General features: G+C 48.7%; 1 protein-coding gene across 2 annotated transcripts in view; it reads left to right on the top strand.

Moving 5' to 3' along the window:
- The window catches only part of RNF157 (ring finger protein 157), a 64,615-nt gene that overhangs the window by 33,561 nt on the left and 3,926 nt on the right, over positions 1-27,128 (top strand). Inside the window, exons 3-19 of one of the 2 annotated variants that reach the window (XM_081028682.1) lie at positions 4,236-4,324; positions 9,215-9,361; positions 9,824-9,941; positions 10,429-10,495; positions 10,793-10,836; positions 11,237-11,284; positions 13,089-13,160; positions 13,708-13,867; positions 14,005-14,117; positions 15,953-16,191; positions 16,860-16,968; positions 18,597-18,708; positions 19,180-19,367; positions 19,643-19,705; positions 20,771-20,819; positions 22,493-22,603; positions 26,483-26,523. In XM_081028682.1, the coding sequence (XP_080884808.1) occupies positions 4,236-4,324; positions 9,215-9,361; positions 9,824-9,941; positions 10,429-10,495; positions 10,793-10,836; positions 11,237-11,284; positions 13,089-13,160; positions 13,708-13,867; positions 14,005-14,117; positions 15,953-16,191; positions 16,860-16,968; positions 18,597-18,708; positions 19,180-19,367; positions 19,643-19,705; positions 20,771-20,819; positions 22,493-22,603; positions 26,483-26,523 (1,770 nt within the window). The remainder of the gene's footprint in view (positions 1-4,235; positions 4,325-9,214; positions 9,362-9,823; positions 9,942-10,428; positions 10,496-10,792; positions 10,837-11,236; positions 11,285-13,088; positions 13,161-13,707; positions 13,868-14,004; positions 14,118-15,952; positions 16,192-16,859; positions 16,969-18,596; positions 18,709-19,179; positions 19,368-19,642; positions 19,706-20,770; positions 20,820-22,492; positions 22,604-26,482; positions 26,524-27,128) is intronic. The other variant, XM_081028681.1, reaches the window with a different exon arrangement.

Raw genomic sequence — 27,128 nt, 5'->3', positions numbered from 1 at the left:
GTGTGTACACACACACACACACACACACACACACACACACACTCTGCCGCTTCCGGTCCATCTAAACTGGCAGTTCCGCCTTTGGCCACCAGGTGGCACTTTGCCGATATAAGGCAAACGGAACCGGAAGCTGGTGAAGACCAGGCTAAAGGGCCAAAGAGGAACATGCTCAGTTTTCACGCAGAGCCTTCGTTGGCATCCCCTGGGGCGCGTTGGCAGAGCTCACCCTGCTGAGCCGGGACGCCCATCCCGGTCCTGAGGTGTTTGGATTTCAGTCGCTCCGAGGTTTGGGCTTGTGTCAGTGCAGACACTGCGGGCCAGGCCAGGGAGGGTGGCCTGCCCGAGGGCCGCGCACCAGCCGCCAGCTGTCAGGGTGTGGGGCCCCTTACAGACGGGACGAGGAGGAGGGGTGCCGGGTCCCTCCCTGAGCCCCAGGCCTAGCACAGTCCGCAGGGTACAGCAGGCGTGTTGAATGAATGGGTGAATGTCTTTGTCCTTTGAAAATAATTTAGAGGACAAACCGCCGCGCCTTAGAAATATGTACCCGGAACACGAATTTGAGTATCTTGAGCAGAAGGTGAATGGTGACTGCTTCCGAGGCGGCTGCCGGCCGTGCTCTGTGACATCGTCATAGCCTGCGTGTCCATTTGTGTCTTACACAACTGTGCAAGGTGCTGTTAGATCTTACACACGGAAGGATTTGGTCATGCTGTGCTCCGAGAAAACTTGTCTCTGCAAGGACCTTACGTACTCCCATTAAAATGTAAAAGGATTAGGTATGCTCTTGTATGTACTGCTGCCCAAGTGTAAGGGTGCCATCCAGAGTTTCGACTGTTTCCAGAACCTGAACTGGCTTCTGAACCTTCTGCAGTGATTGGTTAGCTGTCAGACTCTCTGCACTCCCCTCAGGTTTCTAGAACACTCCCAGGATCAGAACAACCCGAAGACTGGCCCTGTGATGGTCGAGGGAGCTGTAATAGAGAGAGCTTGGCTTTTGGCTTTAAATCCCGGTTCTGCTGCTCGTTAGACCTGGGACCTTCGTAATCACAGTAATCTTTTGAGTCTCCGTTTCTTTATAAGCAAAATCCGGATGCTAATACCGACAGCCTTCATTTGGTCAATCAACCAACACATTTTCGAGTTCCTCCTGAGTGTCAGGCTGTCCTCCAAGAGCTTGCGATCTGGTGGGCATGGTAGACACATCTGTTAGTGTTGAGAACATTAAATAAGAATGTATCGGAACTGGAGATGGATGGTGGTGATGGTAGCCCGACATGTGAATGTACTTCATGCCACCAAACAGTGTGCTTAAAATGGTTACGGTGATAAACTTCATGGCGTGTATGTCACCACAATTAAATAAAGGAAAATGAAAAAATATATCTAAAGAACGCAGTGTGATGCCTGGCACATAGTAGGACTCAGTAGATGTCTTCCTAACTTAGGGGGTGAGTGGAGACAAGGAAAACCAGCCAGAGACTGTTTTCTCCATGCAGCGCCCTGGCACAGCTCCGCCAGGAAACGGGAAGTCACCCAGCACCAGGCCCACTGACGGAGGAAGACCGCCAAGCCTTCCGCCAGGCATGTCATGTCTTCTTGCATCGAGCTCCATATGGGCTTGTGGAATGCCTTCCCGTTTCTCAGACGTCGTCCTGGAGTAAATCAATTCTTAACAGCCTTATGAAGGAACCTAAGGGCAGCTTCTAGAATTTCATTTTACTTTTCATAATGAAAACAGCCTTTTGGCAAAGATTTTAGGACAAAGAATGAAGTTTGGTCTGCTCAGGGCCTTACGGACCAAACCTTTCGGGTCAGTACCTTTGAAAGAGAAGACTGAGGTAATATTCTAAATGGAAGATGAAAAGCACAAGGTTTTCTGTTTGTTTGGTTTTCCCCCTTTTATTTTTCTTTTTTGGAGGGTTTGGAGGAGAAAGGGAAAAGAGTGAAGGAAGAACCTATCTTTAAAAAAAAAAAACAAAACTCAAAATAGGAGTTATGGCTGACTCCCAAGTACCTACGCAAATGAATATGATTAACTTTGCTACTCCAGAAAAAAATTTTAATCCCAAAGTCATTTATTTTGGCTTTAGAATAGACCAGCATTTGTGTCAGATTTTCTTGCCTAATTACTTTTTCTTAAGCTTGTTTTAAAATTGTTTTAAATTCCTTTAGTGTGACAGCCTAGGAAAGTGGGGGGTGGAGAAATGGGCCACAGATGGAATCTGAACCAGGATTTCAGCCTTCCTGTGTAAAAGCCTCCTGATATGCTGCTAGTAGGAGAGCAAAATCGAAATCAGCTTTCTGGAGAACGACTTGGCAAAATATTTTAAAAAGTCTTAAAAATATGCTTACTCTTTGATCCAGTAATTCCACTTCTAGGAATTTGTCCTAAGGAAGTAATCAAACAAGCATGTAGAAATGTAAGAACAAGGCTCTCACCACCACATGTGTATCAGCAAAAACAAAGTAAAACCAACTTAAAACACTGAATAATATGGAATTGATTAAATGAAGTATGCTCCTGTCTCTAATATGAGTAGTTACGTTGTCAAATTATAGACTTTAAAAACGTTTATCATGCCTTTCTAAATGAAAAAAGAGACTATAAAATAGTATGCATGGTTTGAAACAGCGCATAGATACAGAGATGGGCGGGTAGGTAGGCAGATGGGTGGAAGGGTGCCTTTCTGGAAAGACACTGCTGTGATAACGTTGGCATCACTGAGTGGTGAAAGGATGGCTGGTTTTGTCCTTTCTTGTGTTTCTCAAGTTGTCTGCTTGAACATGTATTACTTTGTAACTAGAAAAACCAACTATCATATTTTGAAAGAATACATGTTAAATGTGTCAATGAAAACATAAAATGTTTCAATGTAGTGGGTAATCTGAATGCACATCTGATCATTTAGATTGAATGTATTTTCTTAAGAGTCACATTCACACATGTGAGTCATCAGCAATCACACTGAATCTGGAAAATGAGACATACTGTAGGTTAAGTTATGTTTTCCAAGTGAGAGAACCACATTCAGCACAGATCTGTGAAGGCACAATCAAGCTCCCCATGGTGTCCAGTTTTCTGAAACCTGCACCAGGAGGGCGACTCTTCTGGGGTACCACAGTTTTGCAAAGCTACAAAGGCTAGTGGGTTTTCTGTGAGTCGGATGCAAAAAATTTTTATTACCCAAATAACATCAGAACGATACTGGAAACATTTAAAATCATTCTTAATCTTCTGAAAGCAATTTCCAGTTCAATTGGTTACTACCACGTTTCCCCAAAAATAAGACCTAGCCGGACCATCAGCTCTACTGCATCTTTTGGAGCAAAAATTAATATAAGACCCGGTATCATATTATATATTAATTATATGATATGATATGATATGATATGATATCATATTATATTGACCCGGTCTTATATTAAAATAAGACACGGTATTATATATTTTATATCATATCATATATTATAAAGACGCGGTCTTATATTAAAATAAGACCTGGTCTTATATTAATTTTCGCTTCAAAAGACGCATTAGAGCTGATGGTCCGGGGAAACACGGTGTTATATTTCCCCTTTCATATCGCCTCACTATCATCAACTCAGAACTCAACTCCAGATGTCTATGTGGGGAAAGGGGAAAAGTGTATGGTAAATGCTGGACAACCATAAACCTTTGACGACCTGAAAGGAGCTCTCTCGGCTCACATTTGAAGATCAGCTGCAGGAAAAATGTGTTTTGCAGGGACTGCAGGCCTTAGCTCTGTGCACGAGATGGGGTCCTCTTTATTTGCAGCTGCTACATTCCTAAGACACCATGTGGCTTCCCTGAAGGGAAAACCTTGCAGGCCTGCCTCCCTGTCATCGAAGGGCAGGTGGAAAAGCCTTTTGTGATTAACTCAGCCACGGTGTGTCCCTTTGGTATGTGCCACTTCAGTAGGAGTTTTTATTAGTTATCCACATTTCGAGTGCTAACTCAGATAAGCTTCATGTAATGGGGAAAGCAGATCAATCTACATAAGTTCTTTTGACACCAAATCGAATCCCACTTCTACCACTGGCTGTGACCTTGAGCAGGTTCACTTGACACGTCAGATATCGGTGTCCTCACGTAGTTAATACACTGGCGCCTGCCCACCTTACCTCGCAAGGCTGTTCTTTGTCACCCTGTACCTGTGAGGGACAGTTGTTGGTCTCTATAAACACACTGCCTTCTCCCACTTTTTTTCTGACAGTTTCCTTATGCTGCCCCACCTCCCCAAGAACCAGTGAAGACTCTGAGAAGCCTGATCAACATCCGAAAGGACACACTAAGACTCGTCAAGTAAGTCCCTGTGGCTCAGGCCAGGTGCCCTCCTTCATGCAGGAGCAGCCAGCTCCCTCCAGAGACTCAGGAACAGTTGTGCTGGCCCCAGAGCCTGGTCCTCTGGGACTCAGGCGGGAACTGCTCGGGCCCTGAGAGCGGCGCCTTGTAGGGGAGGGCTCAGCACCTCTCGTTGAGACCTCACATCTGTGTTTGTGAAGAACTTCCATTTTCTGGGAAGCAGTCATTATCTCTCCTTTATGCATTTGTTTTAAAAGGAGGAATGATTGAGGGGGAAACGTGAATTTTGTAGGTATCTCAACAATCTTGGGTAAAAATGGGATATTGGAACTTGGGATATGAAATTTTCATTTATTTATTTATTTTTTAGAAATGCTCATGTGATTACAGAATCACGAGTCTTTTTTTTTTTTTTTAAGATTTTATTGGGGGAAGGGGAACAGGATTTTATGGGAGAACAGTGTGTACTTCCAGGACTTTTTCCAAGTCAAGTTGTTGTCCTTTCAATCTTAGTTGTGGAGGGTACCGTTCAGCTTCAAGTTGTTGTCCTTTCAGTCTTAGTTGTGGAGGGCGCAGCTCACTCCAGGTCCAGTTGTGTTACTAGTTGCAGGGGGCGCTGCCCACCATCCCTTGCAGGAGTCAAGGAATCGAACTGGCAACCTTGTGGTTGAGAGCCCACTGGGCCATGTGGGAATCGAACCGGCAGCCTTCGGAGTTAGGAGCATGGAGCTCTAACCACCTGAGCCACCGGGCCGGCCCCTGAAATCTTTTTTTGTTTGTTTTGTTTTATAGTTAAAGTTTATTGGGGTGACAATTGTCAGTAAAGTTACATAGATTTCAGGTGTACAATTCTGTAATACATCATCTGTATATCACATTGTGTGCTCACCACCCACCGTCAGCTCCTTCCATCACCATATATTTGAGGGGTATGAAATTTTTATTTATTACTTATATTTGCTTTTTAATTTATTCTTAATCTCATAAGCCCTTCCTCTGAGGAACTCAGAGTGCCCTGGGTTGGTTGTTTCATCATCATCCTCAGTATTAATTATCGTTGATATGCTTTCTTTGCGCCGTCCCCCAGACAGTGTAAGTTTTACACGGATGCAGCCCTCTGGATAGCGTCTGTCTGCCTTGGCTCACTGCGTCCCCGGGACACCGATTTGGTTAGGGCAAGTCAGAGGTCCCAGTTTTCTCTGAATGGACAAGGAAGGTGACTCAGACCATTTTATGCTTGTATCGGTCAGCCTTATCAGCATTTGGAAGTTTATTTTGTTTTAATATCACAGCTTTATTGAGATATAATTCACAGACCATACAATTCACCCATTTAAAGCATACAATTCAGTGGTTTTTAGTATAGCCATAGACTTGTACAATCATCACACTACCGTCTAATTGTAGAACGTTTCATCACCCCAAAAAACACCCTGTACACATTAGCAGTTGTTCTCCAAACCCCTCTTCTAGGCTTAAGCAACCACTAATCTGTTTCTCTCTCTCTCTCTCTCTTTTTATTTTTGTATTTTATTTGTCCCTGAACTTCTGTTTGCCTCCCAGCTACTCTCCCACCCCTGGGGTCAATTCTGGGGACCAGAGAGCCAGGTAGGGACTCTTGCTACAGAACTGTCTGCAGCCGGGCAAACGGTCACCCTCCGAGGGAGACAGAATAGACTGAGGTTCCTGAGGCCTTGGGAACCTTCCAGCAGTCAACTACCATGTCCATTTTGTGTCTGTCATCACATATGGCCTGCTCATGTGTTTGATGGAGACAGGTACAAGTCTCTGAGCTGTTGTGGGGTCCCCGCCTCTGACGGGGCAGCCTGGCCACAGCTCTAGGACAGCTGGGATGTGTTGGAACCCGGCTTGGGAGGCCAAACTCCCTGCTCCATGGCACTTTGCCCGAATAAGACTCTGAGCTTCAGGCTTTTTGTGGGTGAAAAGTGGTAATACACGTTACCTTTCATGGCTGTTGTCAAAAGTAAACAAGATAATGGAAGGGAAAATACTTGGTGTTCAATAAATGTTATGACGAAAGGTCTTTTTGTTTTGTTTTTCTGAGAGTATGGGAATGAATTCTGATTCTCAGGTTTCCACATAAAGATGGAGGATTGAGCATCTACTTTTGCTTCCTCTCAAAGCCCCACTAAATAATGATAGTTTAAACAACTATTTTTTAAAAGCACAAATCCACAAGAACTGGGAGAATGGGAAAGGAGCAGCAGCAACAAAATTATAGAAGCTGGAAACAGATGGTGAATGTTAAATGACTCAGCAGATCCAAGAAATAAGAAGTCTGAGCGAGCAGAAGGAAAAGCTGAGAGCCACCCAGTTTGTGCTGTGATGTCCCAAAAGCTCAGCAATTGGGGGTACCGGGTATCTCTGCAGGTCGGGGTGGAAAGTGAAAAGGAGGATGGCGGAAAGTCTGTTTGAGAAGTAAAATCCCCTCCCTTACACCACACAGCCAGGATGGCCATGCCCACACCCTGGCAAGAGGCTAACAGATGAGTCTCAACAGAATCTGTGGACTTAGGGGACGCAGGCACAGCTAAGGGCTGGGCTCAGTACTAAAAATGGATTAAGTGAATTTAGGCGCACTGGATACTGAGCACTCCAGCCTGCCCTCCACTCCCACCCCCAGAATACCAGTAGCCAGGCCTTTGTCAGAAGAGGGGAAAACTGTTCTCTGGGGAATCGGACCCACTCAGATGGGAAGACCAAAGAGACTGGCATTGGAGGTTCCTGGACAGACCCAGATGAGCCCCCGGGGGAAGGCTCGCATCCCCAAGCCCCACTACGCACTTGCAGTTCTAATCATGGGGTTTAAATTTCTTACATATGATCAGACAAAGATTCTTAGCTGTATAAGGAATGCCTATAATGTGAAAGACAGTGGAAAACAAACCAAAAAGAAGCGGGGAAAAACCACTAAGTGGAAACCAAAACTCTACAGAAAGAGGAAAACAGCGTCTCTAGCCTCAGAAACAGAGAAAGGAGGTCTTATCTTGTTGTTCCATGGACACAATGACACAAAGTGTTTAGGGAACAAAAAAGTTCTTAGAAATTAAAAAACATGGTAGTAGAAATGAAAAAAAAATCAATAGAATGTAGGAAGAAAAGTTGAAATGTTCTAGAAAGTGGAACAAAGAGGCAAGAGATGGAAAATGGAAGAGAAAAGATACGAAGACCAGAACAGCAGTTCAGAAGGTCCAACATCCAACTAATGATGCTAGAAAGAGAGAACAGAGAACACAGAAGGAAGGAAATCTTCAGTGACACGTAATTTGAGTTCTACATTGAGAAGACCACTGTGTGCCCAGCACCGTGGAGATTGTGTGTCAATGGAAAAATGAATCAGCAACTGGAATGAATGGCTTCTTGCTCCTAGAGAGAACCCTGGAAGTTGAAAGATAACGCAGCATCCTCTGAAATGGCTTTTTTTTAAAAAAGATTTTTATCGGGGAAGGGGAACAGGACTTTATTAGGGAACAGTGTGTACTTCCAGGACTTTTTCCAAGTCAAGTTGTTGTCCTTTCAGTTTTAGTTGTGGAGGGCGCAGCTCAGCTCCAGGTCCAGGTCCAGTTGTCGTTGTTAGATGCAGGGGGCGCAGCCCACCATCCCTTGCGGGAGTCAAGGAATTGAACCGGCAACCTTGTGATTGAGAGCCCGCGCTCCAACCAACTGAGCCATCTGGCACTGGCCCATGTGGGAATCGAACCGGCAGCCTTCGGTGTTTGGAGCACAGAGCTCCAACCGCCTGAGCCACCAGGCCGGCCCTGAAATGGCTTTTTAAAAGTATTTATAATGTAGGATTCTTTACCCCGCCAGACTTTCAAGGAAGTGTGACTGTATAGTAAAATCTCTCAGAAAGTTCACCCCCTCCAACACACCCCTTCTTGGGAAGCTATTAGAAGTTATGTTCCGCCAAAATGGAAGTGTAACCCAAGAAGGAGGAAGCCAGGAGAAACAGGAAACATAGGATTCCCCAGGAGAGAGGCAAGAAGGACTCACCAGGGTGCCAGGGGAGGGAGATTCTGGATGGTGGCTGTGTGCCCCTGCAGGGGACCCAAGGTCCAGAAGCAGCAGGTCAGAGGGCTCCGGAAGGGAGCGCCTGAAGAAGACAAAACTCACAGGACGCCTGGTGCAGCTGAACGTCCAGAGAGTGAGACGGCCAGCAGAGAGTTTGGGGGTGACTTAGTGATAAGGTCCATAGAAAACTAAGCACCTGGGGGGAAAAGGAGCGCAGACTCTAAGAAAAACTTCTGCAGCAAAAGAGCAATAATCAGAGATTCCTCTGTGGCTGAGCTGTGAAGAATGTGCTATAGACACGAGTGTATTGAACTAACAAAACCATGGTGTAACTACCTTGGGGGAGGGGACTACCTATATGGGGCAGAATGGGGAAAGAGAAAAATCCTCGTTTCCGTAGTAGAAAGTCATAGATGATACCTAAAGCTGAAACATCAAGAAGTAGTAACACGAGCATGTCATTTAAAAACATGCAGGTATGTGATTAGGTCGAAGTGGTTTCCTCTGAATTGGAGGAGAGGGGAACGGGTGGAACCAGCTGCTTTTTGTAACAAGCCTTGGGGAAACGATTTAAACTATTTGATTCGTAAGTTTGATTACAACAAAAACTGGAAGGAAAAAAAAAAGTCTGGCAAAGGCACAGGAATGTTAATTGTAGAGCTGTGAAATATCCGAAAGCACTCGATGCCCAAGAGTAGCTATAATGAAGTCCTCTGCCATCATTCAGAAGGAAATGGACGCCCAAGTTTAGGATCATGGAGACAAGTCCACAATACGTTCAATTCAAACACAAAAAAGGTAAATGAAAACATACTGATTTGCTACGCCCCCAAAGCCTGAGTCTTTGTGGTTTTCTAGATGTAGTGAGGAAGTGAAGACCCCTGGGGAAGAGGCCAGCAGAGCTAAAGTTCATTACAACGTGGAGTTCACCTTTGACACTGACGCCCGGGTGGCCATCACCATCTACTATCAGGCCACTGAGGAGTTCCAGAATGGTATTGCCAGGTAAGCACAAGAGACCAGGTGAGCCGCTTTCTTCCTGGACGGGGTAGGGTCTGTGCCCTATGCATACACCTATAGAAGAAAACATTCTTTTTCTGCAACCAGACCAGACCTAGTTCCAGAATTTGGATCTTCTACAGTACTCCCCCTTTTCACCCTTTCCCTTTAAATTGTGCCATCTTGGTGTAGTGGCAGATGGCAGCATAGCCCGTTAGGTCATTAGGATGCTGTTACACATCTGTGAATCTACCTTTCTCTGGGTGTGTGGGTTGCATAGATAAGTTCAATAGCATTACCAAGTGAGAGCAAAGGAAATAGATAATAAAGGAGGTCTGGTAGTGTCTGTTCTATTCTGTCCTGTCGCAGAGTCTGTTGATAATTGAGAACAGGCAGGAGACGGAGGGAATGGTCGGATCCATCTGGCCGACATACTAACTCTGGCTTTCCTCCTATTTTGGTTGATAGCTACATCCCCAAAGACAACAGCCTCCAGTCGGAGACGGTGCACTACAAGCGAGGGGTGTGCCAGCAGTTCTGCCTGCCCTCCCACACCGTGGACCCGTCAGACTGGGCTGAAGAGGAGGTGAGCTGCCTCTGGAGGAGGTGACGACTGCTGGGAGAAATGCAGGGCAGGTTCTGCACATTGCCCCGAACGGCCCTCGGCCAGGTAGCACCATGGCCAGCGGCAAAAGGGCTGCCCAGGCACGTGAAGGTCCTGATCACCTTCAGCCTTGTAACTTCTTCATACCCTTAAAAGGATACACCTAACCTCGTCATTTTTCTATTCCAAAATAGCCTGTCAGCCTAGGATATTGCGAGAAGTCCATGTTCAAAAATAAGAACCTGCAGGTTACAGGGCTGTACATCTCTGAGATTTTAAAAAGAAACTAGTAGCTTTCAACCAAGTGAACTTGGGTGGTTACGAAGCTGATGAAGGAGGAACAGAACTGGGCAACACCTCCCTTTCTGAGATTCTGGGCAACACTTCCCTTTCAACACCTCCCTTTCTGATGGATTCTATGCCATTTAAACATGTTAAGTCCCTTTTTGGTTCTTTTCTTTCCCTTCAGCTTGGCTTTGACCTGGACCGAGAGGTTTACCCTTTAGTGGTCCATGCTGTGGTGGACGAAGGAGATGGTATGTTACCCTCTGTCTTCTTTTGCCGTACACGCTGCCCTTTGGTGACACCAGGCCTGGCGGCAGCCATGATTCCACAACAATCCCTGGTCTGTGGGTGTCAGCCAACAGTCTCTACATCCCCCCACACTTGTTCCCGAAGCCCTCGGGCTGATGAGAACAACTCTGGGTTCTATAACGTGCCCTCCCGTGACAATGCAGACATCTCCCCGATTGCTAGGAATCGGGGAACATCAGTAGGCATCAAGGTGTATTGTCTGGTTTTCTTCCCCATCCACGTGCCTTTCTCTGTTTCAGAATATTTTGGCCACTGCCACGTACTGCTGGGCACTTTTGAAAAGGTAAGTGGGTAGCCTTATAGGGCCTCACTTTAGTATGTTTAATTTTGACTTTTATGTGAGGACACGTGTAGCCCTTGTTTGCTGGCTGCCTGAGCTCGTCAGAATGGGGCTGGCTCGGGAAGCTGTGGGGGAGTTGGGGGAACACCACACTGGGGGCAACCCTGGGGTCTAGCTCCAGCTCTTCCATCAACTGACTGCATGGCCTTCAACCCCTGAGGCCTAGTTTCCTCTTCCTCAAAGGGAGAGGTTAGAGCAGATGCTTGTAAGACGTGCCAGGGTTAGGAGTCTGTGATCCCACGCTATGGTATCCAAGAGCACACAGAATTGGAAGAAGTAACAAAAGAACAGTGGTGCTTTACTGCCCTCCTTCCTTGTCATAACTGTCACATTTTCATTCTAGCACACAGATGGGACTTTCTGTGTCAAGCCTCTCAAACAGAAACAAGTAGTGAGTATCTGAGGGCCAGAGACTGTTGGTGTCGCCATTCCTTCCTTTTGTTTTCTCTTCCTTTCTTTCTCTCTTTTTCTCTCTGCTAAGCACTCTTCTTTCCCTCCCACCGCCTTTTTCTAATCAAAGAAGAAAAGAGAAAAAGGGCATGCTTTTGTGTGTTAGAAACTACTTGGGTGGCCTGAAAGGAATACTGATTTTTAGTGTCTTTATTGTTCCAGAATTGCTGGTGTTGAGGCAGCCGTTCTCTGATCAAAAGACTTGAGAAATGAAAGGATAAGATTTGTCTCCTGACATTAGGTTTAGGGAGAACTCTTTTTATCTAAAATGCCAGCCCTGGAGGGGGGTTCACAGTGTGAGGGATATAAATGATGAACGTCTAAGTATTACCTTGTCTTGTACACCTGAAACTAATAAATAAATAAATAAATAAATAAAATGCCAGCCCTGAAACATTTCAGGCTAAAGGATGAAGTGTTGGTGTCCATTTCGGGCCAATTAGAGCCCTTGGCTTTACTTATCAAACCATCACATTGAATTCTAAAATTCAAAGTTTGCTGACCACCTGCCCCCTTCCAGTATGATCAGCAAGTTAGGCATATGTCTTCTAGAAGTCCTAACCCTACTCTGTGTGCCCACACTTTCTTTCTACTCTTGCAGAAGTAGGAGGAGAGTCATGGTGGGTGGGGAGGGGAGCGTGGTGCCAGTAGCTTGGCAGCTGCCCCGCCCCCCACGCCTGCCTGCAGATGGGTCATAGATATCTGAAATCCTACATCATTCTTTTGGGTTAAGTGCTCTCCCCTCTGAATGAGGGCAATAGTAGTCAATGATACCTTAGTCTAAATTTGTTGATAGTGTCCTTTCTAATATAATCACTAAGTTAAAACAGATTTTAAGAGAGGCAGAGGAGGAAACAGATCCTGGGCCCAATGTACTGCCTGGAAAGGCCAGGCCTCGGTGGGCTGCCTCCTGGGGAGGCCTGGTTCTCCAGACTGCTTCAATAGGATGGATGGCTGGGGTAGCGCAAGGAAAATGGCTTATCTATTTTTCTGTTGCGAGATTGACAGACTTTGTCCAACAGGAGAGTGGGATACGAATCCACGACAGGCTAGTATCCCCTTAGAGGAGGGAGGGGATCAGTAGGACAGAGAGACCAGGCAGAGGAGAGGACTGGGCTTGCGTAAGAAACAAGGGGAGGGCCAGCTTTGGCATTGACTGGCCTAGGCTAGTGGGAGTGGAATTGGACGTTGAAGTTGGGGTTTTAAGAAACAGGGTCAGCAGGAGTGATTTTGCTGTGCATTGGAGATGGGGTGCTCTGTGGCAGGGGAGGGGACACAGGTGGCCTCTCCTTCAAGGTCTTGCTTCTCCGTTTTTCCCTTCCCCTTTTCCTTCATTCCTTCTCCTTATTCTTTCTCTTTTCCATTTCTTTATTTTTATAATGTCTAAACCTAACTTTTATTTCATAGCTAATGCTCATATTTTGATGCATAATCCTCCATCTTTTTCTAATCTACACCTTTCTTAACTGTCCATAATAGTAAGAGGCAGGACAAGATTATTATTGTATTGGTGAATTTTTATGTATTGGGTATAATTGGGTATAATGGCAGGTGAATTAAACATTTGATTTTCTTTCCCCTCAAAGAGAAAACAGAAGGAAATAAGAGCATCCTTTACTTGTCTAGGCCTTTGATTGTTTTCACTGTGAACCAGTAGTCCTTGGTTACCAAGGGAGGGGGAGAGGTCCCACTCTCATCTGTCGGTAAAATCAGCCTGCCCTTGAACTTGTCCATTTGCTCTTCAGGTAGATGGGGTCAGCTACCTCCTTCAGGAGATCTATGGAATTGAAAACAAGTACAACACGCAAGATTCCAAGGCAAGTTCTAGCCCAAATTCTGAGTGTACTCTTCCCGGGAGGCAGAGTGAGAAATTCTCTGATGAAGCCAGGATCTAGCAATGCCATGTGCGAAACCCTGGAACCAAACTTACTCAGTTTGGTCCGAGAAGGATGCTTTCCTGGTCTTTACTTTAGATGATTATACTTACATCACTTTGGACATGAAAAACAAGCAGACCACATTGGATTGGTCCTTCTGCAGAGCTCCACTTCCTGGCAGGGTTCTTCATGCCCTCTCCCTTCCCTGTGTGGTCTCCGAGGCCCCTCAGCTCAGATTGTCGGGGTAAGGGTGGGGAGCAAGGGGCAGATCTGAGCCTCCTAGGATGAACGTGAGGCAACAGACAGTTCCGAGAAAAAGTGAAACCGAGTATGCGAACGCACTTGGTAAACTATAAAGTCCAATGTACATGGGAGATTTTGTTCTTGTTACTTGTCTCAGCGCTTCAGGCAAACTGCCTCGTAAAGAAAGTCTGGGCCATACTTTGTGTCTTGGTGTCATTGGCTAAACTTCTGTGTCCCCCGCCAGGTGGCTGAGGACGAAGTCAGTGATAACAGTGCTGAGTGTGTGGTGTGTCTGTCGGACGTCCGGGACACCTTGATTCTGCCCTGTCGCCACCTCTGCCTGTGTAACACCTGTGCGGACACCCTGCGCTACCAGGCCAACAACTGCCCCATCTGCCGACTGCGTAAGCCCCTGAGCCGGGGGACGAGTGGCGGGTGGGCTCTGCTGAGTCCAAACACTGGTGGACAGTGGGAGCAATGACGGCGGTTTCTGTCTGACTCCTGCACCAGGATGTGCCATCGCCTGTTTTCTTCTTCACAGCCTTCCGGGCACTGCTTCAGATCCGAGCCATGAGGAAAAAACTGGGCCCCTTGTCCCCAACCAGCTTTAACCCCATCATCTCATCCCAGACATCTGACTCGGAGGAGCATTCCGTAAGTTGGGCTCAGAACCATGACCCTGGGAAGCAAACACGATAGTCTCCCCGCTGACTTGTCTCACCTCTCCTTCTCTACATGCCTTTGCAGCGTCATTAAACTTTGGCCGCGGAAATAATTAGGAAGCTGGCAGAGACCATGTTGTGTTAAAACCCACCAATATTACAACGGAAGACTGGACGCTGACCATTAAATCCCCTTTTCCTCCTGGGGAACCCCGCGTCCCGTTGTTGTTCACCATCCCTAGAGCCCTTGGCTTGCAATTTCCCCTCAGGGGGGTCCAACTCAGAAGGCCCCGCCCCCAGCAGAAACAAAGGGGCGATTGTTTTGGATTTGAATGTAATTTACGGTCTTGATCTGAATCCTCAAAGAAGGGAACTTTTTCTTTATCCGATCTCATGGCTTCATTGGAGCAGAGTAGATGAAGTAACTTGCCTCCATTTCAGAGTGGCAGTGAGAGTGTGAGAGCCGCCAGGCCTTGTGGTTATAGCCCAGCAGATAGTGACTTTCTGTAGAGAACACGCTAGTAGAAGTTTACTATTCAGTAAGTGGTATTGGGTGGATGAGTTAACTCTTTGCGGAGGACCAGTCAGTTTAGCACTTTACTCCTTACCAGATAACAAATTCCAAATGGCGTAACTAGTTAACTGTATTTAAAATAAAGCAAACCAAATGAAACATTAAAAACCTAGAATAAAATAAAAACATTAAAAACCTAAAATAAATTAAAGCTGACCCTTCAGTTGACGCTGGATGGGAGAAGGCGCCCTAGGCTTAAAGCAGTGGAACACTACAAAAAGGAATGTGCAGATTCTACCAGGTAAAAAAATTAAAACTTCAGAAGTGTAAACGATGACTAAAATTAAAAGGCCAAAAACAAATCATGTAAAGAAAAAACAATGTGTTCACAACATTTACATCAAGAGGCAAGGCGAATATTTTTGCATGGCTCATGAATAAAACAGTAGACAGGTGTGCAAAACAAATTCTCAGAAGAGGAAACATAGCTGGTTAACCATCATTGTTTTACAAGTCAGTCACGTTAAAAATTAATGGTAACAATATGCAAATTAAGATGCGATACCATTTTTCACCTTTTTTAAAAGATACCCTTACTGGCAGAATTAAATCAGTTTTGGTACTGCTTTTAGGAGTGTAACTAGAAAGCTCGTTGAAGAAACAGAAGAGCTGTGTTTCTCAAGAGACTTAAAAACACATCTACCTGGTAGTCTAAAGCTAAGGATTTAATACCAAGAAAATAATCTGAAGAGATTCATGCACAAGGGTTTTTCTCAAAATGCTGTTTGCAGTCGGAAATGTCGGACACAGCTGTGCCAGTGGGACAGTTAGAAAACATACAGTATCCATGAAAAGGGGACAGATGTGAAGGAAGATATTGATGTTCAGTGAAATAAGCAGGTAGAATTGTTAGTCACAGATAGATTATAAGTGTGTAAACAGTACAGAGAAAAACATGGGGAGAAAATACCCCAGAATGCTAATAAAAGTTACTAATTTGGGTGGTTTGATTACTGACTTCCCCCCATTTTTTCTACTTTTATGTATTTCTCAAATTTCCTAATTTTCTATTACAATCAGAAAAATAAACACTGGGAGGTTCCCCTATAACCAGAATCTAGGAATACGTGATAATATGTGGTTCTTTGACATTTTATCTTCCTTTGGCCTCTAATACAGAAGCTGTTTTTGAGAGACCTCCCCCAGACCATATGTAAAAGGAAACATTTTTCCAGTGCAGAGAAAGAAACATGATCATGCCATAAAACGAAGAGCTTTTCATTACTTTTTCAACCTGTCTCTGATTCCCCTAGTCCTCCGAGAACATTCCACCAGGCTATGAAGTGGTGTCTCTTCTGGAGGCCCTCAACGGGCCCCTCACCCCATCCCCAGCCGTCCCTCCACTCCGTGTGCTTGGAGATGGCCACCTCTCAGGAATGCTGCCTGCATACGGCAGCGACGGCCATCTGCCCCCTGTCAGGACACTCTCCCCGCTGGACCGCCTGTCTGACTGCAACAGCCAAGGACTCAAGCTCAAAAGGAGTCTGTCCAAGTGAGTAGCCAGCACTTGGCCGTGGTGGGGCGGGAATGGGGGGGGGTGCTTTCAATCATCCCTCACCCCCTTGGGGCTGGCTCCCATCCTGAGTCCCCTGGGCAACATGGACCCTCTGGGCCGTCCTCAGAGCTTCTTGTTTCTCTGAAGACCTGGGGCTAACGCTTTGGGGGCAGGTTATCCCATTCCTTAGGGTACCAGGAGGATCCAGACAGACCAATCTATTATGCAGTCCGTTTGGGGTGAGCGGGCATGGGTATAGGGCAGACAACAGCCCCTGGGGACCATTGCTGAGTCTAAAGACGGAAGGAACCTCATGATATGTATCTCTTAGGCATTTAAATCCAACTAGGTTCCAGTCATGATAAGCTTTCTGTGACGGAGTAAAGGAGGGTATTTTATAGATGAAAATATCAAGACCCTAAATAGGTCAGTGGTTTTTCCCAAATTCAGACACAGGTTATTGAAGGAGCGAAAGAGAAAACAGATTTTCTGACACCCAGAAGAGGTCTCAGTCCCTTCCTGGTGTTCTTTCCCACCTTCCTACTCCTTAAGATTGGGGGATCCCTTCACTTCCCCTCACGGTCCTCTTCCTCCTGTGAAGTCTGGTCAGTCACTTCCGTTCTCTAAATGGGTGTTGGCTCAGCTGCCTCTCCCGGACGTTACAGGTCCCTCTCCCAGAACTCATCTGTGCTGCACGAAGAGGATGATGAGCGCTCTTGCAGCGAATCTGAGACGCACCTCTCTCAGAGGCCATCGGCTCAGCAGCTTGCACAGGTAACCTGCACTGCCCCCCCTTTCTTAAACGGTAGACTCCGAGTGCTTGCCTCCTACCTTCCTGCCTCTTCGGGTCCATCTGCTGTCATTCATTCATCAAACCGCTTTGGAACACTCTCTGAGACCGCAGCAACACTTTCGTTGGTTTCATTCGTTCAGCAGTGTATGGGGCCTGTGGTGTTTACTGGGCACTGTTCTATATGCTGAGGATGGCAACAACGAGGGCACTGCAAAGGTCTCTGCCCTCAGGGCACTGATATTCTTGAGAGTGGGGTGGTGGTGGACACAAAAGACAGTAGGTGAAAATGTGTGTGTCAGACGGCGCTGTGAATGAGTGTGACAGGTGAGGGAGAAAGGAGTGTCCAGGCCAGAGGTGTGGCCTTGCTGTCTTAAAAAGCGGTCTGTGAACAAAGAATTAAGGCCGTGTGGGAGCAAGCTATGCAGACGTCTGAGAAAAGAGGTTCTAGGCATAGGAACAGCGGGAGGAGAAGCCCTGAAGGGGAGCGTGCCAGGAGGCCAGTGAGGTGAAGGAAATGGGGTTTCCTCCCCGCGCACCCCTCACAGACTTTATTAAAGAGGGTCATTATCGCAGTCTTGGCAAGGCAGTGAGCCAGGTACCATGAGCATACAAAGATGGCAGAATGGTTCTTGTGCTTACGAGCTCGTGACCTAGCGGGCACAGGACATGTACTGTACCAGGCACACAGTTGTCGCTCATTTAAGTGTTTGTTGAATGAATGAATGAATGAATGAATGTAAGAACACAAGTTCACCCAAAACAGGGGCAATACGGTGCTGTGGCGGAGGCGTGGAAGATTACATCGCGTGGAAGAAACCAGAACGGGTGTGATGGAGGGGTAGCATTTGAGCTGAACTTTGAAATTCTTTAGACATGAAGAGAAATGTGAGAGAAACATTCCAAGTGGCAGCACATGCCAAGTTACAGAGCAGGAAGTGCGGGCTCTGAGTAGGCCAGTGGTTCCGTGAGAGCTCTGCTTCCCCAAGGCCCCCGTGCCGGAGGTGTGTAGATGGATTAGGCAGGAAACAAGCTAGCCAGGACTACTCCAGGTACCCAGGCGGGAGGGAAAGCCAGAAGTAAGATGAAAGAACGCCTGGGGAAAAGAGACCCCAAGGACTTAGCCTCTGCCCGTCCAGGTGACTGATAGGCAGGGTGTCAGGAGCGGATTGGGAGGGAAGGTGGCATTTGTCTTAGAACCAACCCGACATCCCAGTGGAGAGGCCTCGCAGGCAGTGAGACCTCTGCTGCTTTTGTGTAGTTCTCCTTCAGAAGGAAGGCTGTTTATAACCCCAGGGAAACCTGGGGTGTTCCCATGTCACAGCTGCTGGGTGACCTGTGTCACCTGAGCTGCAGTCTTTGTATGGCCCCAGCAGATGCTGTGCCTCAGGCAGGGTGTGTTGACTGAAGTCTGCAGCTCCCCTGGGAGACAGCCGTTCCAGGCCAGGGATGGAGAGAGGTGATGACAGAAGAGAGATGGCCTGCCTCTGCCTGTCATACCTGTCGCCTCAGTCTCTCCCAGGGTCCCCTTTCCTCCTCCTCTTTGCCCATGTCCCCGCCCTTTCACCCTTCCTCCAGTGTGTTTGACCAGTGCATCCTCCGTGTCCCCCAGGAATGTGGCAGAACTCCAGACAGCGAGAATCTTACCTTGTCCTCATCGGGCCCTATTGACCAGTCGTCTTGCACAGGGACGCCTCTCTCCTCCACGATTTCCTCCCCAGAAGGTACCTGAGGGAGCAGGGAGCAATCGATTGCATGTTCTCCCCCTCAGACTAGTCCACAGCGCCCCTAATGTTTCCTCGGGAACAGACCTGGAGCCGCAAATTCATACCTAAGGTGTGTGGCCACTCAGGCCCCAACTTGAGCGGGAAGGGGGCCCTGTTGTCCTATGAGGAGATGGCGCTCTGGCCGCCGAGCTGGGGGAGAAGCAGGTGTCTCTCTGCCCGCACAAGGTCCCCCTTGAACATTCTGACAAGAGAAGCAAATCCCTGGTCCCGAGGTTGAGTTCTGAGCTCTAAAATGTGGAACACCTTAACTGTAAAAGCTTTTCAGGTGAGGGCAAGGTGAGGCCACAGTGGTCCTCGCTGCAAGGTACAGTGGTCCTCGCTGCAAGGAGAGAACTCTGCTCCTCGGGCAGGCAGCTCCCCAAAACTGTGCCTCTCTTCATCTCCTTCCCTCGTCTCCTGTCTCCAAAGACCCTGCCAGCAGCAGCCTGGCCCAGTCGGTCATGTCCATGGTGTCCTCCCAGAGCCAGCACTCCCAGATCAGCACGGACACGGCCTCCTCCATGTCGGGCTCCTACATCGCCCCCGGTACTGAAGAGGAGGGAGAGGCTCTCCCTTCCCCACAGGCGGCCAGCAGGGCCCCCTCAGAGGAAGGAGAGGTAAGGGAGGGGCACGGGACATGCTGGCCCCTCTGTGTTCTGCACGTGTGTCCCACGTCGCTCACTGCAGGGGCTGCCAGCGACATCTGGAGAGCCCCACCATGCTTGGAAGGAGACCCAGGGGAATGAGGGCTGGGGTGTGACTGAAGGCCCCTTCAGCCCTGATCCCGTTGGGCACCACGGCCACCCAGAGGACCTGGTTTGGGTTTGCTGCCAGGCGCACTGGGTGGGAGAGCCAGCGTGTCTGTGCGGCGAATCATGGTGCTCTCTTCCAGGTGATGTCAGCGGCGTCTGCAGACAGCAACTTTGTCGGCCTTGCGGAAGAGCAAGACGCAGAGGTAACAGCAACAGGGCCGCCGTGTGGCCTCCCAGTCAGAGGAACTGTTGGCGCTGGTGGGGGAAGCAGCTAGGATGGCGCTGTCCTGGAAGAAGCCTTCCAAGGAGGCCGGTCAGGGGTGCAGGGTGGAGGGACATGCAGCCGCTCACCCGTCGGTGGCCTGTCCTTAGCAGAGGGCTCTGCTCCCCGTGTAACAGGCATGGTGTGCGTTCTAGAGGGAACGCTTTCCCACCAGCCCCTAGACCTTGAGAAAGTGTCCTTCATTCACCTAGAATTTACAAAGGATAACTGTGCCGCAGGCACTGCCTGGCACTGGGGGGCATAAAGACCCAAGTGACCTGGTTTCTGCCTGCTCCCCACCCTCTATACCCATCCAGGAGCCCTGGCCAGGGGGGCGGGGAGTGGGGAGGACAGGATTAAAATTCAGTTTGAGAAGTGCCCTGACCGAGGGGCGGGGCGGGGACGGCCAGGAAACGCCCAGCTCACAGTGATGGTGCTAGAACTTTGTCTTGGGCCAGATGCTCTCGAAGGAGTGATCTGGATTAGGTTGGAGATCCTACAGGATTTCTGAAAGTTGTATTATCTCCCTGCTTGCTTTCTCAGTGGACCACTGTGATTTCTACCTTAGAAAGCAGTTTGAGCTAGAGTCTGGCCACGGCTATTCCTGACGTCCCTGGCATGCATCCCTAACGTGCCGGAGACCTGGTCCCGCCAGGCCGGCCCCGCCTCACCCCTCCACCTCTGCCTGTGCGGGGCCTCCTAGGCTTCTCACTCTCGGATGGGAAATGTGTGCCATCCGCGTAGGGCCTGGAGTTAAATGCTGTCAGGACGATGAGTTCTGCCTTCAGCCCGTGAAGACGCAATTGACCTTTGACCAGCACAGTTCACACCCACGCTTTTCAAGGGTCAACTGTATCTTCGATCCATGGTTGGGATTTCATGCGTGCAGAGGGCCCACTCAGGTCACATGTGGATTCTCGATCGCGTGGGCGATCGGTGCACTCAGCTCCGTGTTGTGGACTCATTTTACTGCCTGATCACTCAGAGCGCCTTCCTTCTGTCGTAGGGAAACGGTGTCCTAGAGGAAGAGGATGGATCACCCACACAAGAAGATGGTAAAAGACCTGGGCTTTTGCTCCTCTTCTATTTCTTTCTGGGCCTGGGTTGTTCTTTGTAAGGTACAGAAGGGGTCATGGGTGTGAGTTGGGACACGATTCAGGGGTGCGGCATTGGGGAGAGGTTGTCTTCCTGATGGAACAGGAATGCAGGCCGGGGCCGAGGAGCGCGATGGCCTTCCCCGCTCTTTCTTGGCTCAGCCAAGGCGGTGAGGACGAGGATGCGCAGAGAATATGTGTCGTTCTGCGCTGACATCCAGTAGGTTCTGAAGCTTCTTGTGCAACTGCCATCGCCTCCCTTCCTGCTGCAGCCACTCAGCTGAGCCCCCAGAGCTGCTCCAGCAACCCCCAAAGTTTAGCAGCAGCAGCAAAACTGTTTCTTCCACTGGGGAGAAAGGACTCTCAGGCAGCTGGTTTGGTTTTGGTTTAGTGAAGAAAATGGCTCCGGTTACAGTGACAGGGATCTTAGGAGCCAGCAGCTCAGTGTAGACCAGCAAGCGTTCTGTAGCTATTGTAGCGATTTTGTTACCAGAATTGGGTCCCGTTGTTTCTAGTTGGGCTGGCAGGACTGATCTGCAGGGCGAGGGAGAAGGAAGAAGGGGGTGGAGCTGGGAATGTCCCCATCGTGTTCCAGAAACCGTCTCTCCCGTCTGCTGCTCAGAGGTGCCTCCCGCAGAAGGGCACCTCCAAAGTAGACCCAGACCCCAGCCTGGACGCAGATGTCATCCTAGTTGCTTCTGCTTTGGCGCTGGCCGTTGCTTGGGGAGTTCGGGGTGTGCATGTGGACTTGACCCCTCTCACCTGGCCAAGTAGCCCTGGAGGAGGGGATGGCTGCCAAGGCTGTGCCTCCCTCACTCCTGCACGCCAGCCCAAGATGGGGGTGATGTCTTCAGTGCTCAAGGCTCCCTCTGTGACTGTCCCTCCCCCCAGTAGAGTATTTGCTTCTGACAAATGCAGGACCACAAGTGGTTTCCGCTGGATGCTCTGCAGCCCGCACGGCGGATTTATGTTTTATCTTCTCCCTTTCACCAAGGGAAAAAAAAAAGAGAGTTTGAAAAAAATCCCTTCTAAAACTCCCCGTTCCGTCTATCATGTCTATAGGCTTCTGGTCAGTCCCTTAAGACATACTCAAAATAAAGGGTCTCATAAGAAAAGCGATCAGAGTTTTCAGAATGTGGGGATTCTGATTTAACATGCGACACTGTGGACCCTAAGGCCTTCAATTGTCCTGTGTGTTTGTCATTTGCAGAGCCTCGTGGCCATAACATGCCCCACAGCCCCGACAGACGCAGGCAGGAACCGGTAGCAGGAACCGGTAGCGTCACCAAGGGCTCCCCAGCTTTCCCCTCCCCGCAGAGCCCCGCTCTGGGTCACATTCCGTTCAGTGACCCGCCTCCTTCCAGCAGCCCCCCCCAGGGGTCTGGCACGCTGCGGAACACTGGCTGGAAAGGGGCCACTTAGGGAAACCGAGCAGGCTAGCTCGACAACACGGACATGCCCACACAATTTGATTCCTTTATTGTCCACTCTTTACCCACCTAATTATTGTCTTTTTTTTAACATATGATTTGATTTTTTTTTTTGTCTCCATCCTTAAGATTTTTATTTTAAGGACAGCAAAGCAGAGAAAAAATACAGCCAGCCCCTGTCTAACTGCATTAACTCCGTTACAGGCCAGAGGACATGCGCATTTCTAGGTATGGAGTGTGACAATAACAATGAGTTTGACATCGCCAGCGTGAAAGCACTGGACAATAAGCTGTGCTCTGAGGTCTGCTTACCCGGTGAGTGGCAGTCTGCTGAACATGAACTTGGTGGGAGACGCTCCCCTGCTCACACCCCTGCTCTCACCCTGGGACACCCATCTCTTGCTCTGCAGCTCCAGCAAGAGGCCCTGGGCTGTGCTACAAAACCTGTTGCTGAAAGGAAGTGAGGAGGCCTCAGGACGGTCCTTGAGTTTGGTGCTCTGAGGGAGAACATGAGGAGAATTCATCCTCTCCTTCCCACCTGGTCTGACCAGCCCCACTCCGTCACCATCTTGCAGATCCCATGGCAGGTGGACGAGAACTTTGAGGCAGACCCCACCTCTCTAGGGTGCTCTTGGAAAGAGCCTGAGCCCTTAAAAAGGGCATCCGCAGCTCCTCAGAAGAAATGTGTTTAGCTACCATGTTTCCCCGAAAATATGACCTAGCCAGACCATCAGCTCTAATACATCTTTTGGAGCAAAAATTAATGAAAGACCTGGTCTTATATAAGACCCAGTATTATATTACATTATATTATAATATATATTATATTGTATTATATTATATTAATTATATTATATCATATTATATTATACTCGGTCTTATATTAAAATAAGACCAGGTCTTATATTAATTTTTGCTCTAAAAGACTCATTAGAGCTGATGGTCAGGCTAGGTCTTATTTTTGGGTAAACACGGTAGGATCAGGGAGGAATTTGAGCGCCAACGTTTTACAGACTAGCGAATGGCTCTGTGAGCCAGTGAGCTTTGGGTTCTCAGTTGCATTGTACTTATTAGACCTGGATCCCAAAGGAGAGGTCTGGGGTCGCCAGTGACCAGGCTTCCTGGAGCCCTAACTTTAGATTTAATCAGAGCTGTCAACATGCCGGCCAGTGTTCCTTCTCAGGATGCTAAACAATCTTGGCTGGTTTCTCACAACGGAGCCACATTAGTCACACTCTGTGCTCCGGCCTCCTTCTGCCCCGTGTACTCACTCAGGGCCCCACAGGCCACTTCTGTAAAGCCAAGCCTTGCCCACGCCGGCTAGGTCAAAGCCACCGCTCCCAGTTTGACAGCAGAGATTGTCCTTCACACTGTGTTGTCTGTAATCTCTCTAACATCCCCGCAAATGAAGGCTTATTTCAGCTTCAGAACAGCCACATCATATGGGTCCAGTGCTTTACTCGCTCAGCGAAGTGGCCAGAGGTGTTGGGGCGACACAGCGTCCTGTGGTTGCCACTCTCCATCAGCCTGTGAAAGACACGGGTCCTCACACGCTTGGGCCCTGCGCAGGCTGTGGCAAGGGAGCCAGCCGTACATCTTGGGAGATGCTTTCTCCAGCCTTTCAAAGGGCTCTTGGGGCATTTTCTATTAGCGGTGACCTAGTCAGGGCTGGCCTGGAGCTGCTGGAGCCCAGGGTACTCTTCACCCCCGCCTCCCCACTCTGTACCTCGCTTCTGTCTGTCCATTTGTTTTCCACGTCTTTTTGCCAAGTGTAAAATCTGTCTGTCTGGTTTGTTTATTTTTAAATTCATTTACGTTCCCTAGACTTCGTATGAAAGTTCATGTTCACTCTGTGCCAACACTGTCCTCCCTGGCTATGCCACGCCCCACACCAAGCTTGCTGGGCCTGCGCCCATCCCAGAGGCTCGTGCGTAGGTTTCCATTCCCAACTGGCAAGGGCCTGTGTTCAATATTCCAACATTTTCCGAGAAAAATTATCTGTGAGGATATAGTCACTCCTGTTCCAGAAAAATGGAGATGCTTCTGTGCGAGGGTTACGGAAAGGGTTGGTTTTGGCATCCTTGGTCACTAATTGGGGAAGATGACATCTCTGCCTTCACTCGGCCCTGTGTCCGTGGCAGCCACATCGGCCATCCGCTTGCTGGGCTTCAGGGGAGAATCTAGGCTCCTGCCTCCCTCGGGGGGCTTCTCCATCCACCCCCATTTTTTTGGCAGAGAGCGCTTCACCGCACTCATCAGAGAGAGCTGCTGGGAATTGTTTTAGCCAACTATGCTGGTGGAACTTCAAGTTTATTCCTTCTGCTTCTTCCTCTTCCTGATCCCTCTGGCCAGCCTGCTTTTTGATACTTATTCCACTGAAGGGATTGCAGGGAGAGGGGGGCGAGACCTGGCAGGAAGGAGGGAGGGAGGGAGCAAGGAAGGAAAGAAAGAAGGAAGGAAGGATCTGTGGGGCTCCTTGTGGTGATCTCAGGAGCTAGCTGATCTGAGATTAAAGTGAGTTCACAGTGGAAGCCAGACATGAAACCAGATGCCCGTGACGGCTATTGGGAGCCGGACTCGGGTGTAGGCACTTGAGTGAGCTGTCCCATCGTACCTCACCAGAGGTCTCAAGGGCTCTGACATACGGAACAGGGTAACCACATCTGCTCGCGCGGTAAAACGCTTCTCTGCTTCTGCTGTTGGCATTATACTGGTAGCAAAGTGCTGGGGAACTCTCTGGAAGCATCTGCTGGGTGAGTGACAGGCGTATCCATTTTGGTAGGTCCCATGGAATGAATAGGCCTCTTCTCCCTCAGCCATAAGGTGAAACTTCCCATCGTACGGCTGAGATACCCACCAGCTGGCTCGGCCCTTGGATTCCTATGATACCAGGACAGCTTCCCACTCCCTGCACGGAGGGCCAATGAGAAGTGGGGTTGGGGAGCACCCCCCGTTCTCCCTGTCCGCACACCATCCTCCCCATGCTCACATGTGCTCTGTCAGGAGATCCAGCCAGTGGTGAGGACCACTCAGGTCCCCATCTTCACCGCACTCATTAGTGACACAGAGTTGTCCTAAGAGGCTGCTGGGCCTTCTTGGGCCCCACAACCAAGGGGGTGGGAGGAGGTTCTGAAAAGTTCCCAAAGGGAAGAAATCTAAGGTGACAGGTGTAGGTGGTGAGCAGATTAGAATTTCAGGGCCATGCTAAGTAGATGTGGTTCCAAGGAATTTGATGGAATATCACACAAGTGTCAGGATAGTGGTCAGGGGACCAGTGATAATTCTGTGAAAAGGCTCTGGGGAGTGTATGTGATGGCAAAAACCAAAGACGATTTAGGTGTGTTAGTGGAAATGCAAATATATTTTTAAATGACTGCATTGTGCAGGAATGGGCATATCCAACGAAATCGAAAAATACTTAAGGAGACCTGAAGTTCAATTCACTCCTCTCAAGAGGAGTGACTGCCCCAAGACTAAGATGCTACTAGGAAAGTTTACACTTTATAGACGCTAAGGAAAAATCCCAATTAACTTTCTCTTTCCCTTGGAGAGAAACTCTGCAAGGCAATTGAACCATTATAGCCTTACATTTACTTAGTGGCTTGGCAGAGGCAGGAAAGAGGTGTGCGCAATTGCCCGAAATGTGCTCCCCAAATCTGCCTCTAGAGGTCTCTTAAGCTCCCATTTCTGATTCCCCAAAGTGGGGATTGAGTGGAAAGTACCTTTGTCCGTCTCCCGTAAAGGATTTTAAACCTCCAAGCTCCATTTTCTGGCTGAAGGGCTGGAAAAAATGGTAGCGCTTGCTCGGGAAGTCCTCCTGGCATTCTGGGTTTTCTTCGTCCAGCCACGCTAGCCCTCTGTTGGAGGGGAGCAGAGAGCAGGGTTTTTCCGAGGGCCGTCAGGGTCCTCTGTAGGGAAAAGGATACCACGGAGAGCATATCAAGAGGCCAGGGAGGACAGACTTCAGATCTGAGTCTTGAGGCTGTTCCAGAAGGAACTGGTGGTCGGCCATGGCTGAGTATTCTAGAATGGTGGTGTTGGCATCGTGGATTCACGTGAACTCAGCAGGCAGCCTGTCGGTCGCCGTCTCCTGGCGAGCTGCTGGTGGCGATGGTGACGGTGTTTTTATTTTGTGCATGCATGTGTGTCTTCTCTCCTGTTTACCATTTGCTTTTGGTCTTTCCTACCAAACAGCCGCAGTTCCGGAGTCCTGCCCCATAAACATTGAGGAATAGGTATGAGATCTACCAAATTATGTAAATGAACAAACAAATCATGTTATTTGGGGGTTCCTAACTTAAAGGGCATCGTTGCCTTCTCTTCACCCTGTCCCACTTAGAGTGCCACCCTCAGAGGCAGAGAGCACTGCAGGCCCACATCCCAGGCTCCAGTACCCCAGGGCCTAAAGGTCCCCCAATTCCCACTAAGTGAGTGATACCTAAGAATTCCCTGTCTTACTCACTTCTCTTCCCCTGGGATCCACCTCCTACACTGTTAGAGCCTTAGGATGGATTAGCACAGCAGGACATTTCTGGGAAATAAGCAGTTTATACCCGCTTAATCCTAGTGTTTCTGCCATTAGACGGTTTCGTGTCTTGGGCTGGCTGAACCTGAGGCCGACCCCACACATCTGTGACTGCCTTCCCTCAAATATGAATGCGGGGAGCCTCAGGCCCACCCTCAGAGTTGGCCTGCGGGGAGCTGGAGTTCGAGGAGCTCAGGGATTCAGCCCTTTCCAGGCAGTCAGAAGTGGTGGCAGTGCAGACTGGGGGAGCCTTCAGAGTGGAGTGGAGCGGAGTATGCTGGACATCGTCTGGGCCCCATCAGGCTGGGGGCTGAG

The sequence above is a fragment of the Rhinolophus hipposideros genome (genome assembly GCF_964194185.1).
Source record: "Rhinolophus hipposideros genome assembly, chromosome: 20".
Lineage (NCBI taxonomy): Eukaryota > Metazoa > Chordata > Mammalia > Chiroptera > Rhinolophidae > Rhinolophus > Rhinolophus hipposideros.
The sequence above is the reverse complement of the archived record's forward strand: the minus strand, read 5'-3'. Positions and strand labels throughout refer to the sequence as shown.